The sequence below is a fragment of the Nothoprocta perdicaria genome, unplaced genomic scaffold (assembly GCF_003342845.1).
Source record: "Nothoprocta perdicaria isolate Ctin4 unplaced genomic scaffold, notPer1 scaffold_34, whole genome shotgun sequence".
Taxonomy (NCBI): Eukaryota; Metazoa; Chordata; class Aves; order Tinamiformes; family Tinamidae; genus Nothoprocta; species Nothoprocta perdicaria.
This window is the reverse complement of record NW_020455577.1, coordinates 3,459,992-3,484,810: the sequence shown is the minus strand read 5'-3', so window position 1 is coordinate 3,484,810 and position 24,819 is coordinate 3,459,992. Positions and strand designations below refer to the sequence as shown.

Below are 24,819 nucleotides of genomic sequence, written 5' to 3'. Positions count from 1 at the left end.
YTCTGTAAATGTAGGATCCGCCGGAGGGAGACTGATGAAGTGGCCTTGGTGCCTAYGCTGGGAGAGGGATATGCGCTGAGCCCACAGGGATATAACAGTGTCCGTGGGAAATGATCCACGGACTTGGCCAGAAACGTCTACTCCTTGCCTGGCTGCCCGGGGTTTGCAGCGCCCTTCCATTGCAGGAGCCTCCGTAACGGTGTGGGAGTTGGTAGCCACACCTCATATATCCCCATAAAGTGCCTGCAGAAGCCGTGCTGGCTCTAAGCGCAGCCCAAGCGCGGCGCTAAGTGCGCTCTGTGGSTTAATGATGTGTTTAAAGGTAGCGCTGCTCTAATCCGCTCTGCGCGGCCTCCCGCAATAAAGAAGTTAATAAAGACAGTCCAGGTAGCACTAGAGGAGAGATAGAGGCATACTGCACAATTCTATTTTTCTGTCACTAATCTCTTAAAATCTATTTTTWAAAAATAATTCTTAGGGAACATTGCATTTTGAAACATCTTTTTTTTGATCTTAAAAGTGTTGAACTGATTTTGCCCAAGCATGAAAAAGAGTAAAACAAGGGGAAAAAAAAATTGACTTTACACCTGTCAACATTTCAACCAGGAAATATAGGTAAGTAATTGAAAGGAACTAACACGAATTCTCCTAGTGATAACCTTAATATAATCAATAGGTTACTGACTTGAAATAAGATGCTTTATTTGTATGTCACTTAGTGCTCCCAAGCCATTGACTGAGGCAACTGTGCAAGAAAAATGAAGTTATATTTTTGTGTGAATATTAAGAATAAAGCTACCCCAATTCTGCAGAGCACTTAGGTTTGTGCTTATGTTTTAATGAGATCTAGCAATTGCACTTATGTATTCCGTGAGAGGTTTCATCGCGCTCCTTTACCCCTGGGAAAACCAGAGCAGTGACATTAAATTGCTTACTCAGGGCCAAGGAAAGCATGTGACAAAACTAAGAGGCAGTCCGTAGGATTCCCAGCCATACTTTCTTTCATTCACTACTTAATTTATGGTTTATATGTCTCTATATATGTAAGAATATATATACTTACATAAATAAGTAAAAAATAGTAACACCTCCCTAACACTTTCTTATTGGAAGAGCATTTTAACTCGATGACATGATTTAATGGCTTCCTATTGAGAAGCTGTTCACATACAAGAGTCAGCTGCTTCACGACTTAATTTCCCTTTTGTAACTGCAATTCTTTGTTTAGGAGAAAAAAATAAATCTCAAAAATCCCTCATGGAGCTTCCAGTTTGTGAGGGGAATATGCTCCTCACTTCATGATAATAAGTTAAGATGTTGGGATGTCAAGAACATGCCTGGCCTTCCTGCAGCGATTATAGTGTAATGGAAAAACCCAAAAGGTGCCTGGATCTCCCACCATCCCTGTACTGGAGAACTCAGGCACCCTGCTACCCTTTCAGGTGCATTTAATTTTTGCAGCACCAGCAGATTTGTCTGGGAGGCAAGTCCTCATCTGCCACTCACCAAGAGCAGGCTGTATTAAATTTTTATATTTATTGACATTTCATTACCATAATTGACTGCAGTTGGTTCTCTAGTAGAAGGCACAGGGCTGCCTCCTAAGCAGGAGAATTGGTCCCTCGAGTAGGATTTGCAATTAAAAACAAGGCGGAATGGATTTTTTTTTGATTGTGTAAATATGATGAGTTGAATTTTCAGCTTTAACTAGAGAATAGTGGGTGTAGAGGAGCCTTTTTCAGGAGCGAGCAAAATTATGAGTCAGTGGAAAGACGACCCCCAAAGGTGTCAATCAGTTTATACAGAATCAACTGTGCATGAAAAAGCCTCAGTTAATGCCTATTCGGAAAAAGTGGCCACGTTAAACAGGGTGCTGTCCTGCTTGCTTGGTCCCGTGCGCAGGAACTGCTGCTAAAAGGTGCCAGGATTCTTTTGCCTCCATTCGTGATTAAAAAATGCCTTTAAAAAGCCTCAAACCAGCCTGGATCTCCAGCAGCAGTTGCCTACTGAAATTAGAGCATCTATCTAATATCGCACCGTGAATTTCACTCGCTAAAACCAAACCCACAGCTGAAAAAAAGGATGACTTCTGCCTCACAAATGAGCGAGTGTCGCTGTGCGGATGATTTTGATGCTTTGAGGAGTTTGATGCTCGGAACTACCTGAATTGTGGTGGTGATAAACCAGTGTGGCCAGTCTGTGCCACGGCCCGTTAGAGATTTACGGCCTGGCTGGGTTTCATCTCCTTAAGCCGGCCAACACACAAAAGCGGGGAATTATTCAGCAGCCCAGGGGCTGCGATACGGCAAACCTGAGGTCAAAGCTCCTGTCCAAACAGAGCATAAAAATAAATAAGGCTCTAGCCTGGACTCCGTTCTCAAGCTGCGGGCACTGAAATACTGTTTTTTTCTGAATCCTTCTCTCGATAAAGGCAAAACTTGCTTCATACATTTCAAAGTCCAAATCCTAATAATGTCAATGAAGGTGAAGTTAAGCTAGTGCTGAGTGTGAAATCTTCACTTGAAAACAGTACATTGTAGTAAAATATTTGAAGTTAGGCAGCTTAGGCAGCTATCAATAATTCAAATAATAATAATATTGGATAATTTCCTAGCTGGTCAGCAGAGCTGTAAGACTGATGGAAGTGACTGATTCTGTAGTTGTTTTTCTCCCATAAAGGAGTCGCTTAGAATAGTGAGATATTATCTGAGGCAGATCGAAAGATCAATTATTTTTTTCTTAATATTTTTACAAACTATATCCTGGGCTAAATGAATGCTGGAGCTGAAGGCCAGGGATGCAGGGAGCACTTGTACCTCTTTTGTTCTGCCTATGATGTTTCACAGTAATGACTGCTCTTGAAGGCAGATGTCTGGTGGGTTCAGGTGGTGGCACAGGTACCTCTGATATTGTCTCCTGCTCTCTACGCCCACGAAATGTAGAAATTTACAGAAATTTCATGGCAGAGTTGGAACCCTTCGTGCCCTAAAATCAAATTGTTTTTAATTTCTGGAATATGTCAGCAGGAGGCTTTTCTCAGGGACTCCCTGCTGCTGCACCAGGAACCACCTCTCTAAGGAATAATCATATATTAAGGAATATCATACCCCGGAGGGTCTGTCCGTGGCTCCCTGGGGAGCTGCCTCTGGCTCAGGCTGTGTGGGCAGAGGGGCTTCTCCCGCAAAGGCAGAAGGAGAATGTATATTTTCCTGGCAACTCCACCGGATATTCAACTCATTCCGAGTTTTTCATGTAAAACTCTCATTAAGAGCTTTTAAAACAATATGTGTTCTCTCTCTAAGCAAATGAACACGGAAAAGAGCGCTTTGAAGAGGTGCCTACGTATAAAAACTGAGGAGGGCTCAGCATGGACAAAAACCAGGAGGTATGCTTTTATCAGCTCTGGATGTATTAATTAAAATTGTGATGACTTACATGGTGTAAGGTGCTTGTCATTTTAACATGATACACAATAATAGAAGATAATGAATTAAGTTGCCAGTGGACCTTTCCCTGAGGATGAGGCTATTGTGCTTGCTAATTAGTTACAATATGCAAATAGTATCATGCCCAAGTGCTGTATTTACTTTGTCTAACTTAGTTTCAAAATGACTAGCACATCAAGACATGAATAATTTTACGCCCTGTGCTTGACCATTTATATATTAATTTATGGTATTTATATTTACGTGATAAAGCACACAGTGATAAAAGTATCGTTAAGCTGCATGCAGATAGCTATTTTAATTAGTAAATTTACTACTCCAGTAATGATGAATATCAGGTCTCTCAAATTATTAATGTGAAGATAATAAAGTAACAGGCAGGACCAAACTAACCTACAACTGCAGAGCAGCCGAATTCATCCCTTCACTGAAGTGTTGCTGTATACTTCATGCTTTTTACATAGAAATTATCCAGAATTGCTGCAGCTTCTGCATATCCGTAAGCCTCATTGGAAGTTAGACCCCACATAAGAAATTTTCTTGTGAATATTTAGCTAGACTCAGTCGGGCAGCGTGACACCCTAATGCTGACATCGACTGTAGCTCTCTGCAACTCTGAACCTTCTCTRGCTGCAGTCACGAACTTAATGAAAAAGCAAAACAGCAGCAGCATTTCATTACTATAGATTCTTTTGGCACTTGTTGGTCAGGTGCTGTATTTCAGTGTGCTGCTAAAGGAAGCCAGCATGATTGCTACCTGTTTTCTTTACGTCTATGTGAAAGATGGTAAATTTTTTTTAAGTTCTGTTGTGGTTCCCTGGACATTTGAAAACTATTTTCTTTTCAGAGTAAAGAGATGATTAATTATACACACATGCACACACACATAAATATAAAATAACGAATGCTTGAGAAGGTAAGGAGCAAGTAGTAGCTTTCCATTAGCCATCTCTTAGCTTATCACACCTATGAGATGAAAGAAAAGCCAATTTGCTTGTCCTTTCTCTGCCAGCTCTTGTGGCCTCAGGCACCTTTCTCTTTGCAGTGCTACTTCTGCCAAGGTGATCTTCCTTTCGATGTGCTCATCAGCCACCCCACTTGAAAGCCCAGCTGCCCCCCCMAAAACCTGCTCGGCAGCAAGGCAATCTCCTTGCACTTGTAGATTGGCTCCCTGTGCAAGCAGATTCTCCACAGGTCCAGGGCAGTGCAGCTAAGCTGGGACAGAAGAARCCTTCTTTGCAAAGAGTGAGTCTAACAGAGATATTTTTGCCACAGGAAAATCCCCTGTTGATGCACATTGACCTCTTTAAATATGATACAGCTGAAAAAGTTGCGTAGACTAGAAACAAGCCACTAAATTCCAAATTTGAACTTGCTTGAAAATACTACACTAATGAGATCTGGGTCCTCACACTCTTGATGGTGCACTAGAATGCAAATCAAAGGGAAAGATATAACTATGTGATGGCTGAAATCATTCAGTAGTTTGAATTATCTAACAAAAAATAGAGTTTTAGGCCTATATTTGAAGAGTCTTTTTATCTGTTTAGCTTAGACCAAAGTCAGCAGGGTGCAGCTGACTTTGGCAACAGCAATGAGCAGAGGATAGATATGAACAAAATGAGCAGCTTAGGCTGTAATTCATATGTTACGTGTGACTGCTACAAGAAAATTCATGAAAAAAATGGTATTCCATACTAGGCTTTATTATCTATCCTATGTGTTCTGGACCTTGGAATCTAGCAGCATATTGTTGGTGCAGAAGATACAACAGGAAAGTGCTCAGGCTGGAGGAATTGAAGTCCTATAATTAGAAATGATCTTTTAAAATTACATGCCACATGCCAAGCCTATGAAACCTGGCATRTGGAAAGCATATTGGCAGTGATTTACAATTAACTACTACCTTGCAAATTACTCCTTAGCCGCTTTCTATTATGAAATTTGGAGAGTTGTAAAATGCATTTGTGCTACTTTATTTCCTTTTGAAATGGTAATTACTGCTGCTGAGGGGCAAGACTTAGTGCAGAAAATGAAGTGTGCAGCATAGAGAGAAACTTGTTTCTCAGGAATTGCTGAGGAATCGTAATGATTTGAAAAAAAGTGCTTTCTTGAAACAYATACACACAAAGGAGCTGCTTTTATGAAACTCCAACCAAACAAATAACAAAATAAAATAAAGCGCTGTCTTTGTGTGCGGGGGCCAGCGCTTGCTGCTTTGCTGCTGACTGCACTTTTTCCCCATCAAAGCGGGTGGATTGACACTGGGAAAAACTCATAAGCCAGGGGCTTGAGGGCAATACGGAGCATGGCAATGTGATGGGAGTGCTTGGAGGAAACGGATTTGAGCCTGTGTGTTGGAAAACTATTTGGGATGCTTTTAGTAACCCATTTTAGGCAGCTGGTGTGGAACAGAAGTGGTGCGGCCCCACGGGAGCTGGGTGAAGTTTGACTTTCCTCTCTGCGGAGCAGAGGCCGTGCACTTGGAGAGGAAAAGGCAGTTATTTCTAATTGTGGCTTCTTCCTTGACCAGGACTGTAAAAAGGCCGGTGTTTATGGRTAACTTTTATGGAGGGATGTATTAAGGAAAGCAAGGAAGAAGGCTTCTAAGGCCTTAAATTTGCTAACTTGTGATGATAATCATCATCTCTCAGGTAATAAAGGAGGCTATCTAGCTCAGGCCCTCAGTTTTCGAAAGCCAGATGATTGACTGTAATTTCACTCATAGTGCTTTGCTGGTAGCAATAAATAAAAACATCCACAGCACTTTTCATCAGAAGTRTCAGAGTGCTTTCCAAACCTTAATCAATTAATTTTTATGAGACAGAGATAGAGTTGTTTCTCTTTCCATACCTGAGTTGCTGAGAGGATCGGGGAAGCTCCCGGCAGCCTGTAGCGTTTAGTGCAATAGCAAACACTGGTAATACCTCGGCCTAGACCTCTGGATTTCCAGAATTATTTTGCAGTCAATAGAGAGCAGACAGACACAGGCATAATTCCTCCTTCCTAAATACATTTGAACTGCCTTTGTGTCTTAGAGAGATGACGGACTCAACTGATGCAGCCAAGAAGGTCCAACCTTCTTRCGTTGGACCCAAAACCCTGGGAGAGGAAGCAGATGCCTCAGATCGATTTGGCTGAGCAGGTAAGTCCTGACCAAGCTGCAGTGCAAAACGGCAGTATAGATCAGGGGGAAGCAGGGAACGCCTCGGAAGGAGCGAGTTGGGAGCACTGCCCACAGGTAGGCCGAAAAAGCCAATGTTCAGCAAGAGTTGAGGCTTGCAAGAGATGTCAAATGCAGTGAAAGGAGTTTTGCCACGTTCTTACTGTTTAGAGGATGAGCAAGGAGAAGGTGTCACTGTTGCTGAACGGGGATGGTGGTTTACCATCAGCAAACAGGCCAGGCTGAGGTAATCTCTGTTGTCTTTGCCTTGTCCTTCACAAAGGACGTCTCCCAAGTCGTGTTCCCAAGGGCAGGCAGTGATGAGCAGGGGGTGARGATAAAGCCAGGGATGACTTGAGAGAACCTGACACAGGGGAAGCCTGTGGGATCAGAGCGGATGCTGTGAGGACTGTCAGTGCCCTTGCCAGGCTTCTCACTCTCACTGAAAGCTCATGGAGACTGAGGAACATCCCCAATGACTATGGATAGGCAAATGTCGCACTGATCCMTGAAAAAGCCTGTGAGGGTGATTTGGGGAACTAAAGGCCAGAGAGCCTCACTGTTGTCCCTGAGAAAATACTGGAGTGAGTCCTCTGGGAGCTCATCGGGGGTATGGTCTGGATGGGTGGATAAGCAGGTGAGTGGAAAAAGGTGGGTGGATGGCTGGGGATAGATCCGTGGTTAATAGATCATGCTGTATCTGGAAGAGGATGGCAAATGACTTGGACTTGCCCAGGGGCAGTCTGGCTGGGGAGCAGCTCTTCAGAGAAGACCTGAGGGTCTCAACAAAGCAAGCAAGAGTGGGCCAGCAATGTGCCCTGGCAGCAGAGAGTGTCACCAAGACACTCAGGAGCTGCAGCATTTCCCATACGTGGAGAGGGAAGTGGTTCATTCAACTTGGAGAAGGGACAACCTTCAAAGGGGCCTAACAGCAGCTCCCCACCACCTGGAGCGTGGAGGACCTGGCTGCATAAGGTCCTCCTAAGACCCAAGCTGGTCTGAACATAGGAAGAAGCGAAATTTGGTTGAAAGGAGGATGTATTAAACATACTTGACAAACGTGGGGCAAAACCAGATGCAATCAGTCCAATTTTGTCAGGTTTTAATTTAGTTTGAGATTATATTTCTTCTTGGAAATATAAAATTGTCAAACCAACCTACTGATTTTTAAACATTTTGAAGAATATGCTTTTAAAGAATAGTAAGCATCTGCTACCTGTTGTCCAGCAACTATATGTTTTTCCCAAGTAAAGATAAAGTTGGGCACTGTAGTAAGTTGAAAAATCAGGACAATGGGCAGCTTTTAAAGATATTTAGAGGTCAATCGATTTCAGAGGGATGTAGACACTCAGGATTTTTTAAAAACTAGCTGGTCACGAAACAAATGAGACATTAACTTGGCAGTTCTTTAGGCACAGGGAATGTTCAATATACTCAGAGCTTTACAAACAAAGGAATCAGTCAAGCAGCCTGTGTGGTAAATGAAGTAATTGCTAGTACAGTTGTCCTTGTTTTGCAGGTGATGAAACACAAAAGGGATCACTGATTCTTTTAGCACTTCCAGACTAAATCAACAGTACCACAATTAATTTCAGTTAAGGTAATTAGGGAGAAAAACTTTATCTCAGATAAGTCAGTGGCTTCCCACGGGATGTGCAGGAGTCAGCTTCACAGCTAGAATTGGAATTTCCTCACTTCCATTCTTGGATGACTGGACCCATTCTCTCTGCCACCAGAAATTATTATCCAGAAATTATTATCCAGAAATGCAGGCAGATAGTTTTCTTTCTTTTCTGGTTCTTATAAACACTTTTGAGTGTTGAGAAATTGTTGCAGTCTTGAAATGACTAAACCTTCATGGGAATTCTACAGCACATAAAGATTTAAGTGATGTATCTAAGTAGTTAGAAGTAGAAAGTCTTTCCCATGTGTGTATATAGTCACACAACTGAGTTTGCAACTACTTAAATAGCAATGGACCATCATTTGTTTTCACTTTGAATCAGGAATACAATGCCCAGGAACACTCCTCATTGATACTGTGAAGTTTTTTTCATTAAAGACAGAGTAAGGGTCTTAGGAATAAGGTTCTCATTTTCATTGTCAAGTCATTTGTGCTTTGGAAAAGAACGAATGAGACAAAGCTTTCTCTTTTATTTGGAATTTCTCACAGTTCTCCTGATATATGCCATATTTTTGCTCTTATGTTTAGGGTGACCTATGCATCTGACGCCTGGAGAAAATTAACCCTTGGAAAGCAATGCAGAAAATGCAGAGTGTGTCTCCTGGGGCGTTACCTGCATTTGTATCCTGTGGGCTGAATAATTTTCYTGGGATTAGAAGTCTTGGCTCGTGGCTTCCTCTCTCTCACATGCATACTTCTCTAAGAGCAAGATATTTCTGTGGTAATAGCTGCAAGTTATCTAGGTTTCTGATCCAACTAATGATTCTTCTGAGTAAACTACAGTTCTGAAGGGAAAATAAACTATAATTGCTTAGACCTAAAGCACAGGGTTTGGGAGTTCTGTTGTTGTTGTCAGAAACCATTTTAGCCCTAAGGAAATATAACTTCTTGAGAAACACTTCTCATATCCTACTTTTCAATCACTGAAGTATACAGGAATATTTGAAAAGCAAAGAGCTTGTGATTATATCTGCTTTTAGAAGTTTAACTGTAATCAGCAGGCTAAGAACAGAGTGCACAAGTCATTYTACCTACATTATTTGTGGAGAATCTCTCAGGACATAGCAGTGCCTCTGACCTAGTTAAACTTCTGCTCTTTTGAAAACGATTATTAAGAAGCCATCAATACTTTGAGCCCACATACTCACTTGTTGCCCAGTAACCAGGAGGATGGAACCTTCTTTTCCATGTACCACTTGCCGGTAAATGTGATCTAGGATTAGGAGTTCACTCCAGCAGTTCTGAAGCAGCTTCATTTGGTCATCAACCTGCAAGGCAAGAACAGATATGGGTGACTGCTGTGGGAGCAGTTCTTACCTCCTCCCATACAAACCAGCCACATACCCCTGTCTTCAAGTGCCTGGTTAAGGTTATGGGAAAAGAAATGGTATCGAAAAGTCCTTGTTCACGAAATTGCTATTCTCAGCTAAATAAATAAGCTGCTGCCAAAAGCATTATCTATAAAATGCATGGAATATTTACAGCTGGCTGCATTGTAGGAAAGCAGAATTATGGCATTATTTTGCAGGGTAATAATAATAGATTATATAAGATATTGATGAAATGTTCATGGGATGGGGTATTATTCTTATCCAGAAGCAATAATAGCAGAAACTAATGTGCTAATGTGAACATCTTAATATTTCTCACCCAGGGACCTTAATTTTTAGAAATGGTGAAGGATTTGCAGGTGTCAAGAGCACTGYTGCCACATCTGGGGCAAATCAGAAGTAATCCTCTTGCAAAGGGATAAAGTGAAAAGTCAGGTAAACAGCCTAGTGATGGTTCTGGTTCTGCACATCTAGCAATTGCAGAAGAGATTTAAAATCTTTATTATAGAAAAGAGAGAAAGAAAAAAAAAGGAAACTCAAAAAGAAAATAGTTAAACAGAAGAATTGCCTAAAATTTCAGAGAGACAGAACTACTGAAATAGTTATTTGAGTGTTCTAAGTTCAGTCAGTTTGAAGTAGATTTGGCAATGCCCAAGAAACCACATTATAGGCAGCAACCTTGCGTGAGCTGGATTGCATGGTGCAATAGGTCTTTTTAAATGWTATCACCTATGATCTAATGAATTTTTGAGGTTTATTCTTGCAAACTTTTTTCTTCTGGCTGTATGATGTGCTCATTTAGAGAAAACAATAACATTTGATAGTAATAGGTTTTTGCAGCACCATCTATGAAAGTCGCCCAGTGTTTTCCTATCCGTTTTTAGTCATTTGCCTTAAACTGAGATTTTAACAGCTTAAATTTCCAAGTTTCTGCCTCCCTCCTTGCTAATCCCAACTTCCCATCTCCCTACCCACAGGACAGTCCCTCTCCTAGCTGTTCTTGTCTCAGTTTTTGCCCCTTCAGCCTCTCTCCCAAATTATTTCTCTCCTTTGAACTGTGTAAGGGAATGAAACGAGAAGAGAAGCAGTAGAGCAAGTGAGCAGACCAGCGCAAAGTCAGTGCTGAGAGGTTGGTATCATTTGCTATTTATTTTTTCAGTTTGCTCTTAAAAAGAAAAGGAGTAGGGAAACTATATCTGAAAGAACATTTCAAGTTTGTGAAATCAAGTGCAGCAAATATTATTATTATATTTAATGGTTGTATTATCTGTGCTAATCTATCTTCAGTCTGCAATTGTGTTATAATACAGATCCTCATACATAGACACAAAGGGGCTGAACTGCTGTTATGTGAACATGCTTTGGCTTTGCAGCGTTAAGGATAATCTTGTATCGTAATTGCTGTTCTGCTTGCACTCAGTTAATACAAGTGCACTCAGATATTCCCCCCTCTCCCTGAGCCACGAATCCGTGGGCAATAGAGATGGAGCAGAGGAAGAGGTGTGGACTCTAGATGGATATATTGCTAAGTCAGAGCAAAGCGAGTGCTATCACAAACACAGCCTTGCTCTGTCCCCATGCTGTCTGTGCCCATGATAATTCATTTCTGTTCAGATCACAGAGCAAGGCTGAGTCTGTATTAAAAAAATCTCTTTCTCTGCCCACAACATGTATTTGACTACAAAACCATTTCAGCCAAGTGACTCTTTAGCTCAAGAGAGGACTGTAAATCACCCCAGGGATAAACTCCCTGCCAAAACATGGGCCAAATTCAAAGTACGCTGCATTTCGCAGGCCTGGCTTCTGACAGTGCCAGCTGCAGCTGCCCTGCAGTCCAAGCCTAACTCCCGAGCTTGGCTGTATCATCATTACCCGGTGAGAGCAGAATGGGGCACCCAAACTACAGCAAAAAGCCTTTTGCACATAGTCCCTTCCTGCCGTTCTGCAAGGCTCGTAGAACCAGCAGCAGCTTGAGTGGTTCCCGAAACCTGCTGCTCCACATGTGCTGCAAGTTCACCAGCTAAAGCCCATAGGAAGGAGAGAGTAAAAAAGAAAATAAGTATTTAGAGATGGCAAGAAGCCATCTCTTAAGGAGAGGGAAACACAGAGGAGACCTGTTACRGATTGCTTCTAAAAGGTATATGAGCAATGAAAAACTCTGAGGTTCTTCAGTGCGTGGAGATCTTTGCAAGCAGTATCACTGTGTGAACATCAGCAGCTACAAAACAGGAGGTGTTGTAGGCGGGCAAGGTGGTGAAGCTGGGAAGACATAAGGGAAACTGGTCCCTAGTGAAGCCTGGAATGTGGAGATGGCGAGACTGGTTGCAAGGTGGACTCGAGGGTGAGGGTAGAAGCTGCTGGTGCGGGGGATGCCTGTSAGAACTTGGGGTCACCCATAACCTCACATCTCGTGCTGTTTGGACTACCTAGGGTTTTCCTTAACTTGCAAGACAAACAATCACTGTCCCAGCCGTCCATGAGGCTGTCCTGGCCGTTAGCTACCATGCTAGCCAGCAGAATCTCCTGCACCAGCGTAGCTCATCGTGTGCAGAAGACCTTCCGGCCCATGCAAGACATAGAGGTAAGTGCGAGATGGGTCTACCAGCCCCTCTGCTGTTGGCCCGGGCCGTCACGGGGAGGCCGCCGGGCTCATTGAGGACAGTCCCACACTATGTGTGGCGGTTAAAGGAAGGATTTATCTCAGAAATGCTGGTTCCTTGTCGGAAGAGCTGTTTGTGCTGGTGCTATGGAGGAGGCGGGCTGCTGCCGCACAAGAGCGGCATTGTTGCGGTGCGCGCTTCCCACYGCGCCGCCGTTAATCATTACTTTTGTTTGCTCTGAAGAACAACGTGGAAACTGCTAAACAGTACAAATGAAGAATAATGTGTATGTTTGGCTGAAATGCACCCTAATCTTATCAAGACCACATTGTATCTTTCTTTCAGGAARATGTTTCACAATATTGAGCGTGCTGTAACCAACAACTACAGATTTATTGCAATTTTTCTTCTGAAGAGGTGTTTTCAACCTGGCATTTGATGAATTACGTGCTAAAAGTTTCGGGGTCATGCATTTTTTTGGTGTTGTTTTGGGTTAAATATTTTCCTAATAATTATTGCTGCAGATTCAGTCARAGATTAGTCACCTTTTACCTATTCAACCCTTGCCTTTGTAGAAGCTGGTGGATCCCTTTTCATCTCTTATCATTTGCATTAACTGCCACTACAGCTTTGGGCCTTTCTGCTCCTGAAAAGTTAAAAGGGTGCCTAATGATTAAAAAAAATTATGATGATTGAGATTTATGTGATAAAAACATGTTAGATGAAGCTGAATTCCTCTTACTTGTGCTCTTAAAAGAGCAAGCCAATGTAGCAGTAAKGCAAGGCATCCATTTCACAGTGCCACTTTTAAATCCTATGGCCATTGAGTTGCCATTTCCTGGTGAACATGGAGTGATTAAACATCTGTCCGAGTTGTTCAGCCCGAAACGTGCAAGTTCAAGAGACGACTGAACTTTCTTTCAGGCGCAGTTTGGAGGTGGGTCGCAAGGCGCTGCAGACACGAGCTCTCTGCTCCATTAATTCCTTCCTCCCTGAACTCCTAGTATTTGGAATATCAAATCCCTTCCAATCTGTTAGAGGATGAAGGGTTTATACTATTAAGCAATGTTAGACTTTGGAGCATTTCTATGGTTTTTCCCTTCTAAAGTGCACAGGGGGCAATAAGTGGTGTCCGTGCCTAGGAAGGTGTGTGGAATGTTCCTTTGTATATAGGTATGTATTATATACTGCCTCAAATACAATATATAAGCATTCTATTTTTCCTCCTTTTCCTGAAAAACACATTTATCTCCCCGTATCCTGTGTAAACTGCGTGAAGATTACTTAGTATTTTGCAGTCAGCATTATTTCTGATGAATTATATATGTGTTTTCCTTGGGTTCTTTTTTTGGTTTTGTTTTCTCTACTGAAAATAAGAAAAGGATTTCTTTTGAGTCCCAAATGAAAATTTTGCTTACAGCGCAGTGTTTTATTCCTGTCAAAGTGAAAGCAAAGATAAGGAGACAAAAAAATGACTCTTCTCAGCACACGGTTCACAGAGCGAGGAAGGAGGTGTTATCTTCAGCACTGGGCCCAGAGAGCTGATCTTCAAAATCTCACTCTTGTGAGCATCTCTACTGATGTTAGTACAGCACTAGGTTATGCAAAATTAGGCACAGAATTTAAAAATCCGATAATTCTGTGCACTTCATCTAGCAGTTTTGGTGGTGGAACTATTTTGCTCCCTTCARTTCCTGCAGATAAATACCTGTATTACCTGATGCCCACAAATGTGATGGGCCAGACTCATAGTTTGCTTGCAGGAGCACAAGAACCTTGACTTCCACATTAATGAAATCAGAATTAGGCCCACTGGATTCCCTGTTATCCTTGGGATACACAGTAACATGCTCCTGGGAATCAGAAGATGAGACTGAGTAAATTTTGAAGTACTGGGAATGAATTTATTCTGAATATATTGAATCAGCAATTTACCTCAATTGTACAGTGGCCTTTGATTAAAGTCTCTATTGACTTCTCTAAGTCACAAATATTTTAGTATTACTTAAAAGGATTCCTAATATATAATGGCCCCTTCCTGTGCGATGATTTATTGGGTGAATTATCATGTCACTTTTCCTAACACCTACCCCATTTTTCCAGCTGACACTTATTCCAATAGGCTAGAGGTAAACTTTACCTCCTACATTAGCTCTCGTTTGTAAAATTTATTAGAAAACAGCAACATCAAATCCTGACAGAGATCAATACAACACACAGAGATGCATTGTTAATAGTGTAAAATATTCAAGTCAGAGTCCTAGTAAGAACCAAATTTATTTTCCCCCAAATAAATATTCTATAAAAACTCAATGAGCTAAATATTATACGGAAAGTATTTCTTACTCATATATTTCACAGCAGAGACGTGCTAAATTCAGGGAGAGCTCGAGCAATCTCTCTGCACACTTAGGGTCCTGCACTTGCAAGCGCCGTGCATCCCATAGCACTCTGTAGGCAGCATATATATCTCTATAGACAAGCATCCCTTTAATTGTCTCCATTTAATTTCATAATAAAAATAAAAGACTAATAGAGTTGGCATTTATTTCTCTCCAACACAGGTATGAAGATAGGGAAGGCGCATGTAGAATTGAATATTTTGGATGGATACCATTCCTGTGAACACCAAATCTGAAGGTAGAACTATGTTTCTTGAAAGTAATGCCTTTTAAAAGAGTACAAAAATTAAGAGTAAATCTTATTTTTTACTTTCTTTTGCTTTTATTACTTTATTTTAACTAGTACTACAAATTAAATACTAAATATTAAATATTTTCCTTTTAGTGGTATATATTGAAGTATATCGTGATGTGAATTCCCTTTAAGGCTACATTCACACTATTTGCTTACTTGGAATCAATATGTACTATGCAGGACACAGAAACACCAGTTCTATACTATACTAAATTTTGTGAGGACTGTGCTAGAGAAGCACATCTAAARAAGAGGTATAAGGTAACTAGAGAGCCAGAAATAATGTGAAGGTTAAAGGAAAGGCTGGGGCTATGTCTGTATTTACAATTTGAGCACAAATCTGAAAATATATTCAAATCAGACTCACTTCTTACATTTCAATGAGCAATAGAGACATTGTCTAAACGTGTCCAAGACAAGTATGAGCTAAACAAGAAATCTTTAACATCAGGATAATTCTGAAAACCAAGATATCAGCCTGCAGAGTCCCCAGGTGTTTTGAGTTCAGACAAATAGGTGAGGACCAGCCAGAGCTCCAAGGGAACAGCAGGAGAGTTGCAAAGAGAAATAACATCAGCTACATAGGTTTGGTCTGTGTGAAAATAGAACCTAGGCCTGGGAAAGACCTGAGAGAAACAGAAAGTCACAAATTAAATCCTGTAATACTGAAAGAAGAGTTCTCTGCTAAAAAATGGCTGTGAAAGAGAAAGAGAAATCAGCCTAAGGGCAAGAGACGCACAATGCTGGAGACATTCTGGGAAGACGCCCTACTGCCAAAAGCTAAATTTCTTTAGGAATGCATAGATTCAGCTGCTGAAAGTAACACTTATAAGAATATTATAATGAAATATATCTGCAGACTTTAAGAGACCAGTATTATGACCCCCGTTTTACTGAAAGTGAAATAATGGTAAAGGACTGAATTTCACAAACTTTAGTGACTGAGCTAAGAACAGTAGTTTTACAGGTCCTCTGTTTCTGTGCTGACCAGAAGTGTCCTCCAGAGTGAATCCAGGGATTTACTGGTGGCATGGAAGAGGGAATGGTGAGTACAGTGTTAGATATTTTTAAAAGTTTTTTTTTTTTTTTTGGTGATTTTTTTTCTATCAGCATAAGTGATCTTCTGGTCTTGAGATATTATGTGAATTTCTCAAGGTTGCCAGATGAGTGTGGGACACATTAAATCAGGAGGTGATTCAACAGTGAAAGACAAAGTGAAGGAATGTCCAGCCTTACAGGACAACCCAGGCAGGTTATTGTGTATTCTGCTAATATTTGATTTGACAGAGAAGTATGCTCCAAAATGCCTCTGAAGAGAGAAGAAGGTTGGACAGGAGAAATGGGAAGTACTGATGCTGGATCCAACGAGTTACCACATGTGAAAATGATCCAAATCCCTTAGCACTTTTCTTTACATCTTAAAAGCATTACAGGAGGCTCCCAGCAAGTAGCTGCTACCATCGGCCTTTATTTTTTTTCAACTGTGGACATCATCTTCAAGAAAATTAGCTGCTTTCCTGAAAAACTTGAGTGCAAAAGAGCAAGCAGAACCAYGCTAGTAAAAAGGTCAGGAAGTGCTGATTGAATGAAGGTTTAAGGAGCAGGCAAGTGCGCCTTTAAATGTTTTTTCCATTTATCCTTTTATTTGGCATTGTTTCATTTATTCCCACTTCCTGCTTCCTGTACTCTAATTTGGAAATCTCAGAGGTATTATTGAGATAAGGTTGTCACAACTCTGCCCAGGTTCCACGCAGACATGAAAACTGCAGTTAAGATTATTGATATTAATATTTGCTTAAAAATATCCGTATCCTTGAAAGAACTCTATTAATATTTGGGCTGTTTCTTAGGAAGTGTTGGTGAGGGGGTTATTTTGAAGTACAAACGACAGAATAAACTGGAACTTTATAGGTAAAAACACTTGCGGAATGGTGAAGGAGGCAATTACAGCTTTGTTKTTGGTCACCTAATTATGAAATCTTTGGATTTTTAGTCTCTAAATCGGGTTCCTAAATCTCCATAGGCAATGGAAAATTAAGCCTGAGCTTAGGAAAAGGGGAGAAAGCCTAAACCCAATGTATTAGGTTCCTCTTAGCACTTTTCTCCATGTCTGGGGGAATGAAGCCCAAACCCAGGTTGCTCTGATTAACTTTGATTCACCGATGATTGCACCATACCTGGCAAATGTGGGAGCTAAGTTTAAGTCACCCAGACAGAAACTTGGTCACTATGAACTCTGTTTGCCGAGAAACGGCGAGAACTTGTAAGAAAAAGGTAATGTTTTCTTACAAAAATCACTCTKGAGTAGCCTGTCCAGCAGTCTACTGTTAATCTAAGTCAATTGCTCTTTTCTAATTGAGTTCATTAACAAGTTCTACCTCTGGAGATGTACTGCGACTAAAAGGTGACTTTGATATCCCAACGCAGGGAAAAGTTATTGATTAATCTCAGTTTTATCAAAGGAAGGTTTAGAAATATAARCGGATGTAAGATTATGCAAACATTCAGCCTCATTTCACTGACAGGCATTGCACTAAGCTCTCTCCTTGGCTTTTATTTTAATTTAATTTTAACTAACATACCTCATTTTAAACTAATCTCTTTGCCTCTGCTTCCTTTCCTCTTTGTATCTTTTTTTTATTTTAAGGTCTTTAGGGAAGGTACTGCCTATTATTACGTTTTTATACCATATCTGTTTATGTTACGATAAATCCAATAGTAGAAAAGGGCTGCTTCGTCGCCTGGAAAATGCATGGACAGTTCTCCGTGAATAGAAATATCTACCTTTCAATGCAAACTGCCAACCTCCAAAATAAATCCAGAAAGCCTGGTTAAATAATACTGCCCTCTCTGCTTACCTAAGTATAAGCATCACTTTACCGACATAGTGAGAATATTGAGCTCAGTATTTTTGTCCTGGGCATAACTGTATAACCTGGCATCCTGTGTATCTGGGGTTGGATGCTATAAGTTTTATTGTGCATGTGCTTGAGACTGATGCAGCCTCCTATATATAGGCAAAACCACAGAAATGCCTGTGCTTCAGTGTAAGGCTTGAAGGAGCAGCCCCTTCGTGTGTATGGCTGCAATTAGTGTACACGTTAATCAGATACACGAGTCAACTTTCAGTGCAGCTTCTGGCAACAGCTCCTCTTACCTTTGCTCTTACATGAGCACAGGCAGCACCAAAATACAACATACTGTGTCAAATATATGTATTTTGCAAATATCTGACTGTTCGGTGTCTGGAGATGAATCTGGGCTCTTTTAGGTTACCTTTAAAAGCTGGGAAACGTGTGGAATTTGCTCTTTATCTCACATGTTACCTGCACGTTGCCTCTTTTCCCAGTGTGACCTGTTAGGGAAGCCCCCGGGAAGCCCGAACTAGGAGCAGGGTGAGGACTTCTCCAGCACATGCAACTAAAATGCAATTCATTTCTATATATCATTAACAGCCTGTCACTGTATAAGGGGAATGGATTAGGTGACCCATGAAGTCTTTTCCTACCCATATCCTCGTATCTATTACGATTACCACCTATTAGTAAAATTGCATTTTAAGGTCACTTATACATAGCAGTCCTCCTTACACAAACGTTAGGTCAGGCACCTGCATCCCTTTTGTCCTGCTGTGCTTGGAGCAGGTGGGGTGTAAATCAAAGCGAGGCAACGACCTGATATTTCGGTGTAAATAATTCATAAAAGAGTGTTTTGACCCTTGCTCCCCGCAAGTCGCCCCCCTAATGAGCCACGCAAGGAAGCAGCAAGCCGCTGCCCTCCCATCCCGTCCGGATGGATTGTAATCACTTGTAATCTGGAGCGGGACGAGCCCATGAGCTCAGGATGGGTGCGCKGAGGCACGGAGCTGGATCTCGTCCTGCAGCGGGCGCGTTGATGGGCTTGTCGATGCAAGCCCTGCCCTGCAAGGGGGCTGCGGAGGGAGGACGGTCCTGGGAAGCTGTGCGGCTCCCGCGGGAAGCGCCGCACCGCACGGATGCGGAGCCRCGGGGTTCGGGTGTGCAGCCCCCTCCAGCCTCAGCCCTGCGCGGCCTCCTGCTTCGGAAAACGTGTGTGCACAGCCCGGAATTGCACCCTGTCCTTCCACGGAGCAACGTGGGCAGCCCTCACTAATCCTCACTAATTCCTCACTAAGGAAAGTCTGTCCGTGAAACCCCTGCAGCATCTCCAGCTAATACCATGGGCAGCCACTTCAGGCCTCGCTTTAGGGGCTCATCTTCCTCCCGATGAAGATGTTCAACAAAACCAYGCTCTGTTGTCCCCAAACCACAGCATTCATCTTGTTAATATCTTAACCCCCCCAAATAATCTCAGCACACTGAAATATTTATGTGTAAAACACATTTTAATACTGTGCTTTTATTATACAGAGCATTTTTATTGTTTGATGCATAATTGAGTCAATGAATTAGGGGAAGGTTGCTAAAAAAAGCCCTGCTGCATTTTTAATGAAGCTGAATGATAGAACTCGTGTTATTCCCTGAGAGCAATGGCAGGGCTCTCAGGCTGGGACAGACAAGAGTTGATGGGAAAGCCATGTAATGGCTCTCGCTTAAGTGTAACCCAGGAAAAGACCCGAGTGATCYGATGAGAGGGGCTTAATTCATGGTTTATTTAGATAATCGCAGATCACCCGTCTAATCATGGAAATATGAATCTGTTTAGCAGATAGATTTATTTCCCATATTAAAACTTTTTTATCAGCCCTTTTCAAGGCTGAAGACCTGAAACAGCCGTACAAACCACTGGGAAACGTTTGGGAAGCCCTTGGTTCCTGGTGCGGAAGAAGGGGTGGGAACTTTGTGCACGGGGACGTTGCTCTTTTCGCACAGCTCTAATCCTTAATTAGCTCACCAGCCTGAATTGTGAGCACTGACCAGGTAACAAGCTTTGCTTTTAAAAATAGCTCGTTATATTTTCATAAGTCAGCTGAAAATTCATATACTGCGGTAATATTCTGATATTTTAACGTTGCCCAAAGTGCTATCCCAAAATTAAAACAGCAACTGCAAATTTAGCTCCGAATCCTATATACATATTGTCTTTGCAATATAGTTATATTTTTTATAATTTTGCAATTAATGCAAAATATAGATAATGAGACTTTATATTTTATGTCTATAGAGATTTTAGATATTTTTATAAAGATTCCCTTTTTGGTTTTAGATATTTTGTGCCTTATTTTATTATTTTTATAAYGATTACAAGCTACAGGTATTGTGGGAGAAGGACTTTACCTTGACACCTTTGCATACCTACATACATTGGCAATGGGAGGTATGTTATTAAACTTCTGTTGAAGAGAAAAATCCTGCTCTATTCTCCTGTCTTTCAGTAGGCWCCGAGGGAGGGTATATGTGTACCATGTAATGTAAATACATATTTTATAGCATGGTACCCAAGATGCTGCAGTTTCGCTTAAGAACTTTGTGGCATGAGTTTTGTGAGACCACATAATTCATAGCAGTACCCCACGATTAAATAAATCACACTACCAAAACGGGCATACCTTTTTTTCCTACCACTGCAAAGTGGTTTTTACATTGTGTTCTTTCCGAGCAAACAAAAAGCTGTTATATAGTAGAAATGTTTCAGATTTGGAAGGTTTTTAGAATGCTGATATGACAGTCGTATCTCCTCACTTAAGGCATTCGTAAGGCAACGAATTTAATGCTCTCCTAATAGCACAAGCCTCAGTTGGACTTTGACTTGGGGAAACACACATTTGTTGAAGTATTTGCTCTGATCTCACTAATGGGAAGCAGAAACTTAAATATTTTCTCTRAGGAAAAAAAAAAAAAAGGTGACTCTTCTGCACAGGGACTAGGAAAAGTAAAGTTGTAGCATATGTTGAACTAAAATACCTTTTCCATTATAGTATCTTTTTAAAATCCAATGTCTTGTGCTCAGCAAGTGGTAGAAGCAAATGCTGCCTCCCAATGGAAAGGTGAAGTTTGCTTCCCAGGAAAATAAACCACACAATTTCTAGTCCTGATGTTTTACCAGACATTAAGTCTTAAGTTTACTACTACTGAATATTGAATATTTTTTCATTGTGGGCTTCACAATCAATCTGTTTTATTTTAAGGGAGTTTTCTTTTCCCCCCTTAAATGACAACGACATGAAAACTGTTCAAAGGTCAGGAATACGAGGAAGCAAAAGTGGATTCATGCTTGAGTTCAAATGAGGTAATTGAGTTAGGTGATAAACACAGTCCACCTGGTAATTCTGCAATTAATCACACAGCTCCGCAGCTCGGCGCAGTGTCACTGTCACCCGGGTGCCATCAGCAGAGCCCTCTGCCTAGTGACAGCCTACGACTTCATTAGGGGTATCGCCTAGTGGCATCTATTTAGGCGCTGCTTATTTATCCGAGTAGCGCTGAATGATACACATGAACTTCTAATCAATGAAACATGTCACTCTTTACCTTCTGCATAAGAACGGCTGAATGGATTAAAAAAAAAACCCACCGTTTCCAATTGCATGTGCTTGCAGGYGGAGAACCTGCACGGAAACTTTCGGAACAACAGGAAAATCTTCTGGGAAAGTTACAATGGATTGGAAATACGTGCCTGGAATGGGAATGCTTCTTCAGCTGCCACGGGATAAATAATAAATGCTTTCCAGGTAACTACTGCATCTCTTTTGATAACATATATATTAATAAATTAAAAATGTCTCTAGACTGACAGCGAGCGTTTTGTGGGCTTATACTGGAAAGCCAACAACTAATTATGAAAGCCTGACTTGACTAATCAATTATTCAGATGAACATTAGGTGCCTATTATATGCGTAAACAGGGGAATTACATTTCCCCTAAGTAACCTGCTAAAATAACAAACCCCAAACATGCAAATTTGAAGCAGAAAGAAATGGCACTATTATGCACTTATTGCCCATGCAGAATTCCCACTGAATTATTCAAGGAGCAGAGAGCGGGGATCCCAGCTCCTCTGGCCCGGAGCAGCGCGGCCAGGGCAGCACGCGCCGTGTTGCAGTTGTTCTGCATGTAATATTGATTTAGCCTGCTCTGGCTGGCCAGCTTTCAAATTCATTTCATGTTTAGGAGGTCCAGGAAAGGGGAATGATCTCTGGATTGATGTATGCCGTATATCAAGGTATTTTTCCACCTGTTGAAGACAGGATTATCTGATAAATTAATAAGATTTGTTTTTTTTTTTTTTCAGGGTAGAAAGAACAAGCCTCTGAAAGGGAGCACAACTGAGGTAAAAAACTGCTTTTAGAGGCTTACATTTGCTTGATACTGCCCTTCTTCTGCATGTAAAGACTGGGAGAGTGCTAATATTGCAGGATAGACTCACTGGACTTTTATTTAATCTGTGAGGCACTAAACACAATCAGGCAACCCATAACAGTGTCGTGTGTTTAGACAAGACCCTGCTCTTAAACGGAATACAGCAACAGGGAAACCAGAAATAGATGTGACCAGACACCTGCTGACAAACAGTGACAAATCCCACTGACACCGCAGTGACCCCCAGTTAGTCAAGAATTAATTAAGGGGCATAATTAAGCCAGTGGAACAGAACACTAATGAGCRTGTGGCGGCTTTTTTTTCCCTTTTTTTTTTTTTTTTCCAATRTGGGTAATTACGCACAAGAACACAAAGCAAGCTCRGCCCCTAAATATATTATTTTTTAATAATAGTTATTAATCAACGGGACGGGATGGCAACCAGCGCTTTAAGCGCTCCCCATTCCCCGCTGCTGGAATAACATGTGTCGGAACAACTCGATTGCAGTCGGGCAAATGCCAGATGCCCAGGGCTGCCCGAGCTCCTTCGAGGAGCAGACTCTCTGTCTGCCTTTATCAAGGGTGTGAACGGGGAGCAAGCGACTCCAGGGTGCAAACACCCCGCACAGTTTGCTGTCAGGGTGTGCATGGGGCTGCAACACCTCTACAAGCGAGCAACAGATTCCCTACAGCAGTCAGGGCTCGAGCCTGACCCGCTTCGGTGGAATTTAGGGAATTTTTAGCCAAACAGCTGAAAAATCTTTGTGAGATTTGCTTGTGCTTCAAACAGGAAAATGCTCTGGAGTAGATTTGCTCGGCCAGCGTGTTCCACCAAGGTGGAAGGTGTCCCTGTGAATAGCAATGATGATGGTAGGAATAAGCCGAGCTTTCCCACAGCGCCTCAGATTTGCAGGAATGCCGGTGCCGGCCCTCGGCCGGGATGCTGCCCCTGCTCCCAGCTGGCGCCCGYGGCTCCTGACAGCCTTTTATCCACTATCAAAGCAACAAGTGGAAAAGCAGAGCCGGCCAGCGCGCCGCTCGCTCCTCTCTGCGGAGTTCCTGCTCCTAAATCTTCCCTTTTAACAAGTCCTCAGGTTTCCTTCCTCCTGCTGCAGCAGGCACTAAATACATCTCTCAAGTCCTCAGCTCGCTTGTCTAACTCTGCAGGACGCTAAAGGAAGAGAAAATAATTGTGCTACGAGAGCACGTTTTCCACGGGCACGGACTGAAAGGCAGAGTGATGCTGAGCCTGCTCGCGTTGAAGGGATGGGGCTTTTGCAAGTGAGCTCAGCGAGAGCAAAAGCAGCTCCTCATTATGGAAATAACATGGTCCTTGTGCAATATTTCAGTTAGAAATTCAGATTGAGCCATGAGTTAGCTTTAAATTTAATCTACTAGYTCAGACAAAAAAATCAACAAATGATTTATAAAAACACAAAATTTACCGTACTAAAAGCAAAGCAAATGAACTATGTCATAACTTATTACCTAAATTCTGTGCCTATGTTTTGTTATCAAAGTGGTATATTTAATGGAATACTGAGAAAGGTAAAAGCAGAGAAGTTTGAATATATTTCCCATGGATTTCTTCAAGAAAAATCTATCCAGGGAAAGGGATGCATATTATAAAAGAATATCTAAATGAATATACTTAATATACCAAAAATTTACAGTCCACTTTCYTTAAGCTGCATTATAAGTACAACTCTGTAATGGTTTCTACAGCATTATTTAGGTGATCAAAAGAACGACTTTGTTAAYGACTTTGTTGAGTTGGGCACTTTAACTTATGTGACGTGCTGATGTTTTTAACTCCATCCTCCGGCCTGTGTCCTTGCGAGGCATCGCAGCCGGCTCCGGATCCGGGAGCTGGATCCCGCTCCGAGCTGCTACCCACGTTGCTACCCGCTTCATGCCCAGTCCCGCTCTTTAAACCCAGTAGGGATTTGCAGCATGTGCAAAGGCGTGTTTTAGCCCCAAAGAAGGGAGCTAAGGAGCAGTAGGAACTGGCTGTGGGAGTTGCTACACGATCCTAAATGTTTTCCATGTTGTTATCTTGATGGGGACACATGTCATGACAATGCACTGGGGCAGASGGCCCCGCTTCCCTGCAGGCTCCGGGCGCACGTTTGCATAATTGATTCCTGACATCTTCTTCTTTCTCCCACTTTTTCTCCCCCTTTCTTTACGAGGCCCGCTCTGTATGAATGAACAGAAGTGTCTTTCATCCCCCCCTTGCCTCCCGGCTCCAAAGGAACTACTAAAATAGCAGTGACGAAAATCCAGCAGGCTGCCAGAAGGGCCGCACGCGTCCCGCGCTTAAAGGCATGCGAAAGGTTGGAGAGCTCAGCAAAATTTTTATGTACGGGAGCAGGCCCAAGGAAAACTCACACGCCATAACCAATTGTGGACAGAGGATCATCTATCAGCAGACAAATGCAGGAACTCCAGAATGTCTCTCCTCAAATGAAATAATATATCTTTGAAAGCCAATGCCCGTTTTAGGCCTGAGGCCCATATATCAAGCCTGAGAGGCTTGTGGATACGCTCCAGGGCCATTAACCTTCCACCTGTTTCCCCTTGTCCTTCAGGATGAGACCCTGCCCTTGATTTTACTCCCT

General features: G+C 41.9%; 1 protein-coding gene across 2 annotated transcripts in view; it reads right to left on the bottom strand.

Moving 5' to 3' along the window:
• Positions 1-24,819, bottom strand: part of NR5A2 (nuclear receptor subfamily 5 group A member 2) — a 71,843-nt gene that overhangs the window by 22,160 nt on the left and 24,864 nt on the right. For both annotated transcript variants that reach the window (XM_026043867.1, XM_026043868.1), the window contains one exon: positions 9,442-9,561. In XM_026043867.1, the coding sequence (XP_025899652.1) occupies positions 9,442-9,561 (120 nt within the window). The remainder of the gene's footprint in view (positions 1-9,441; positions 9,562-24,819) is intronic.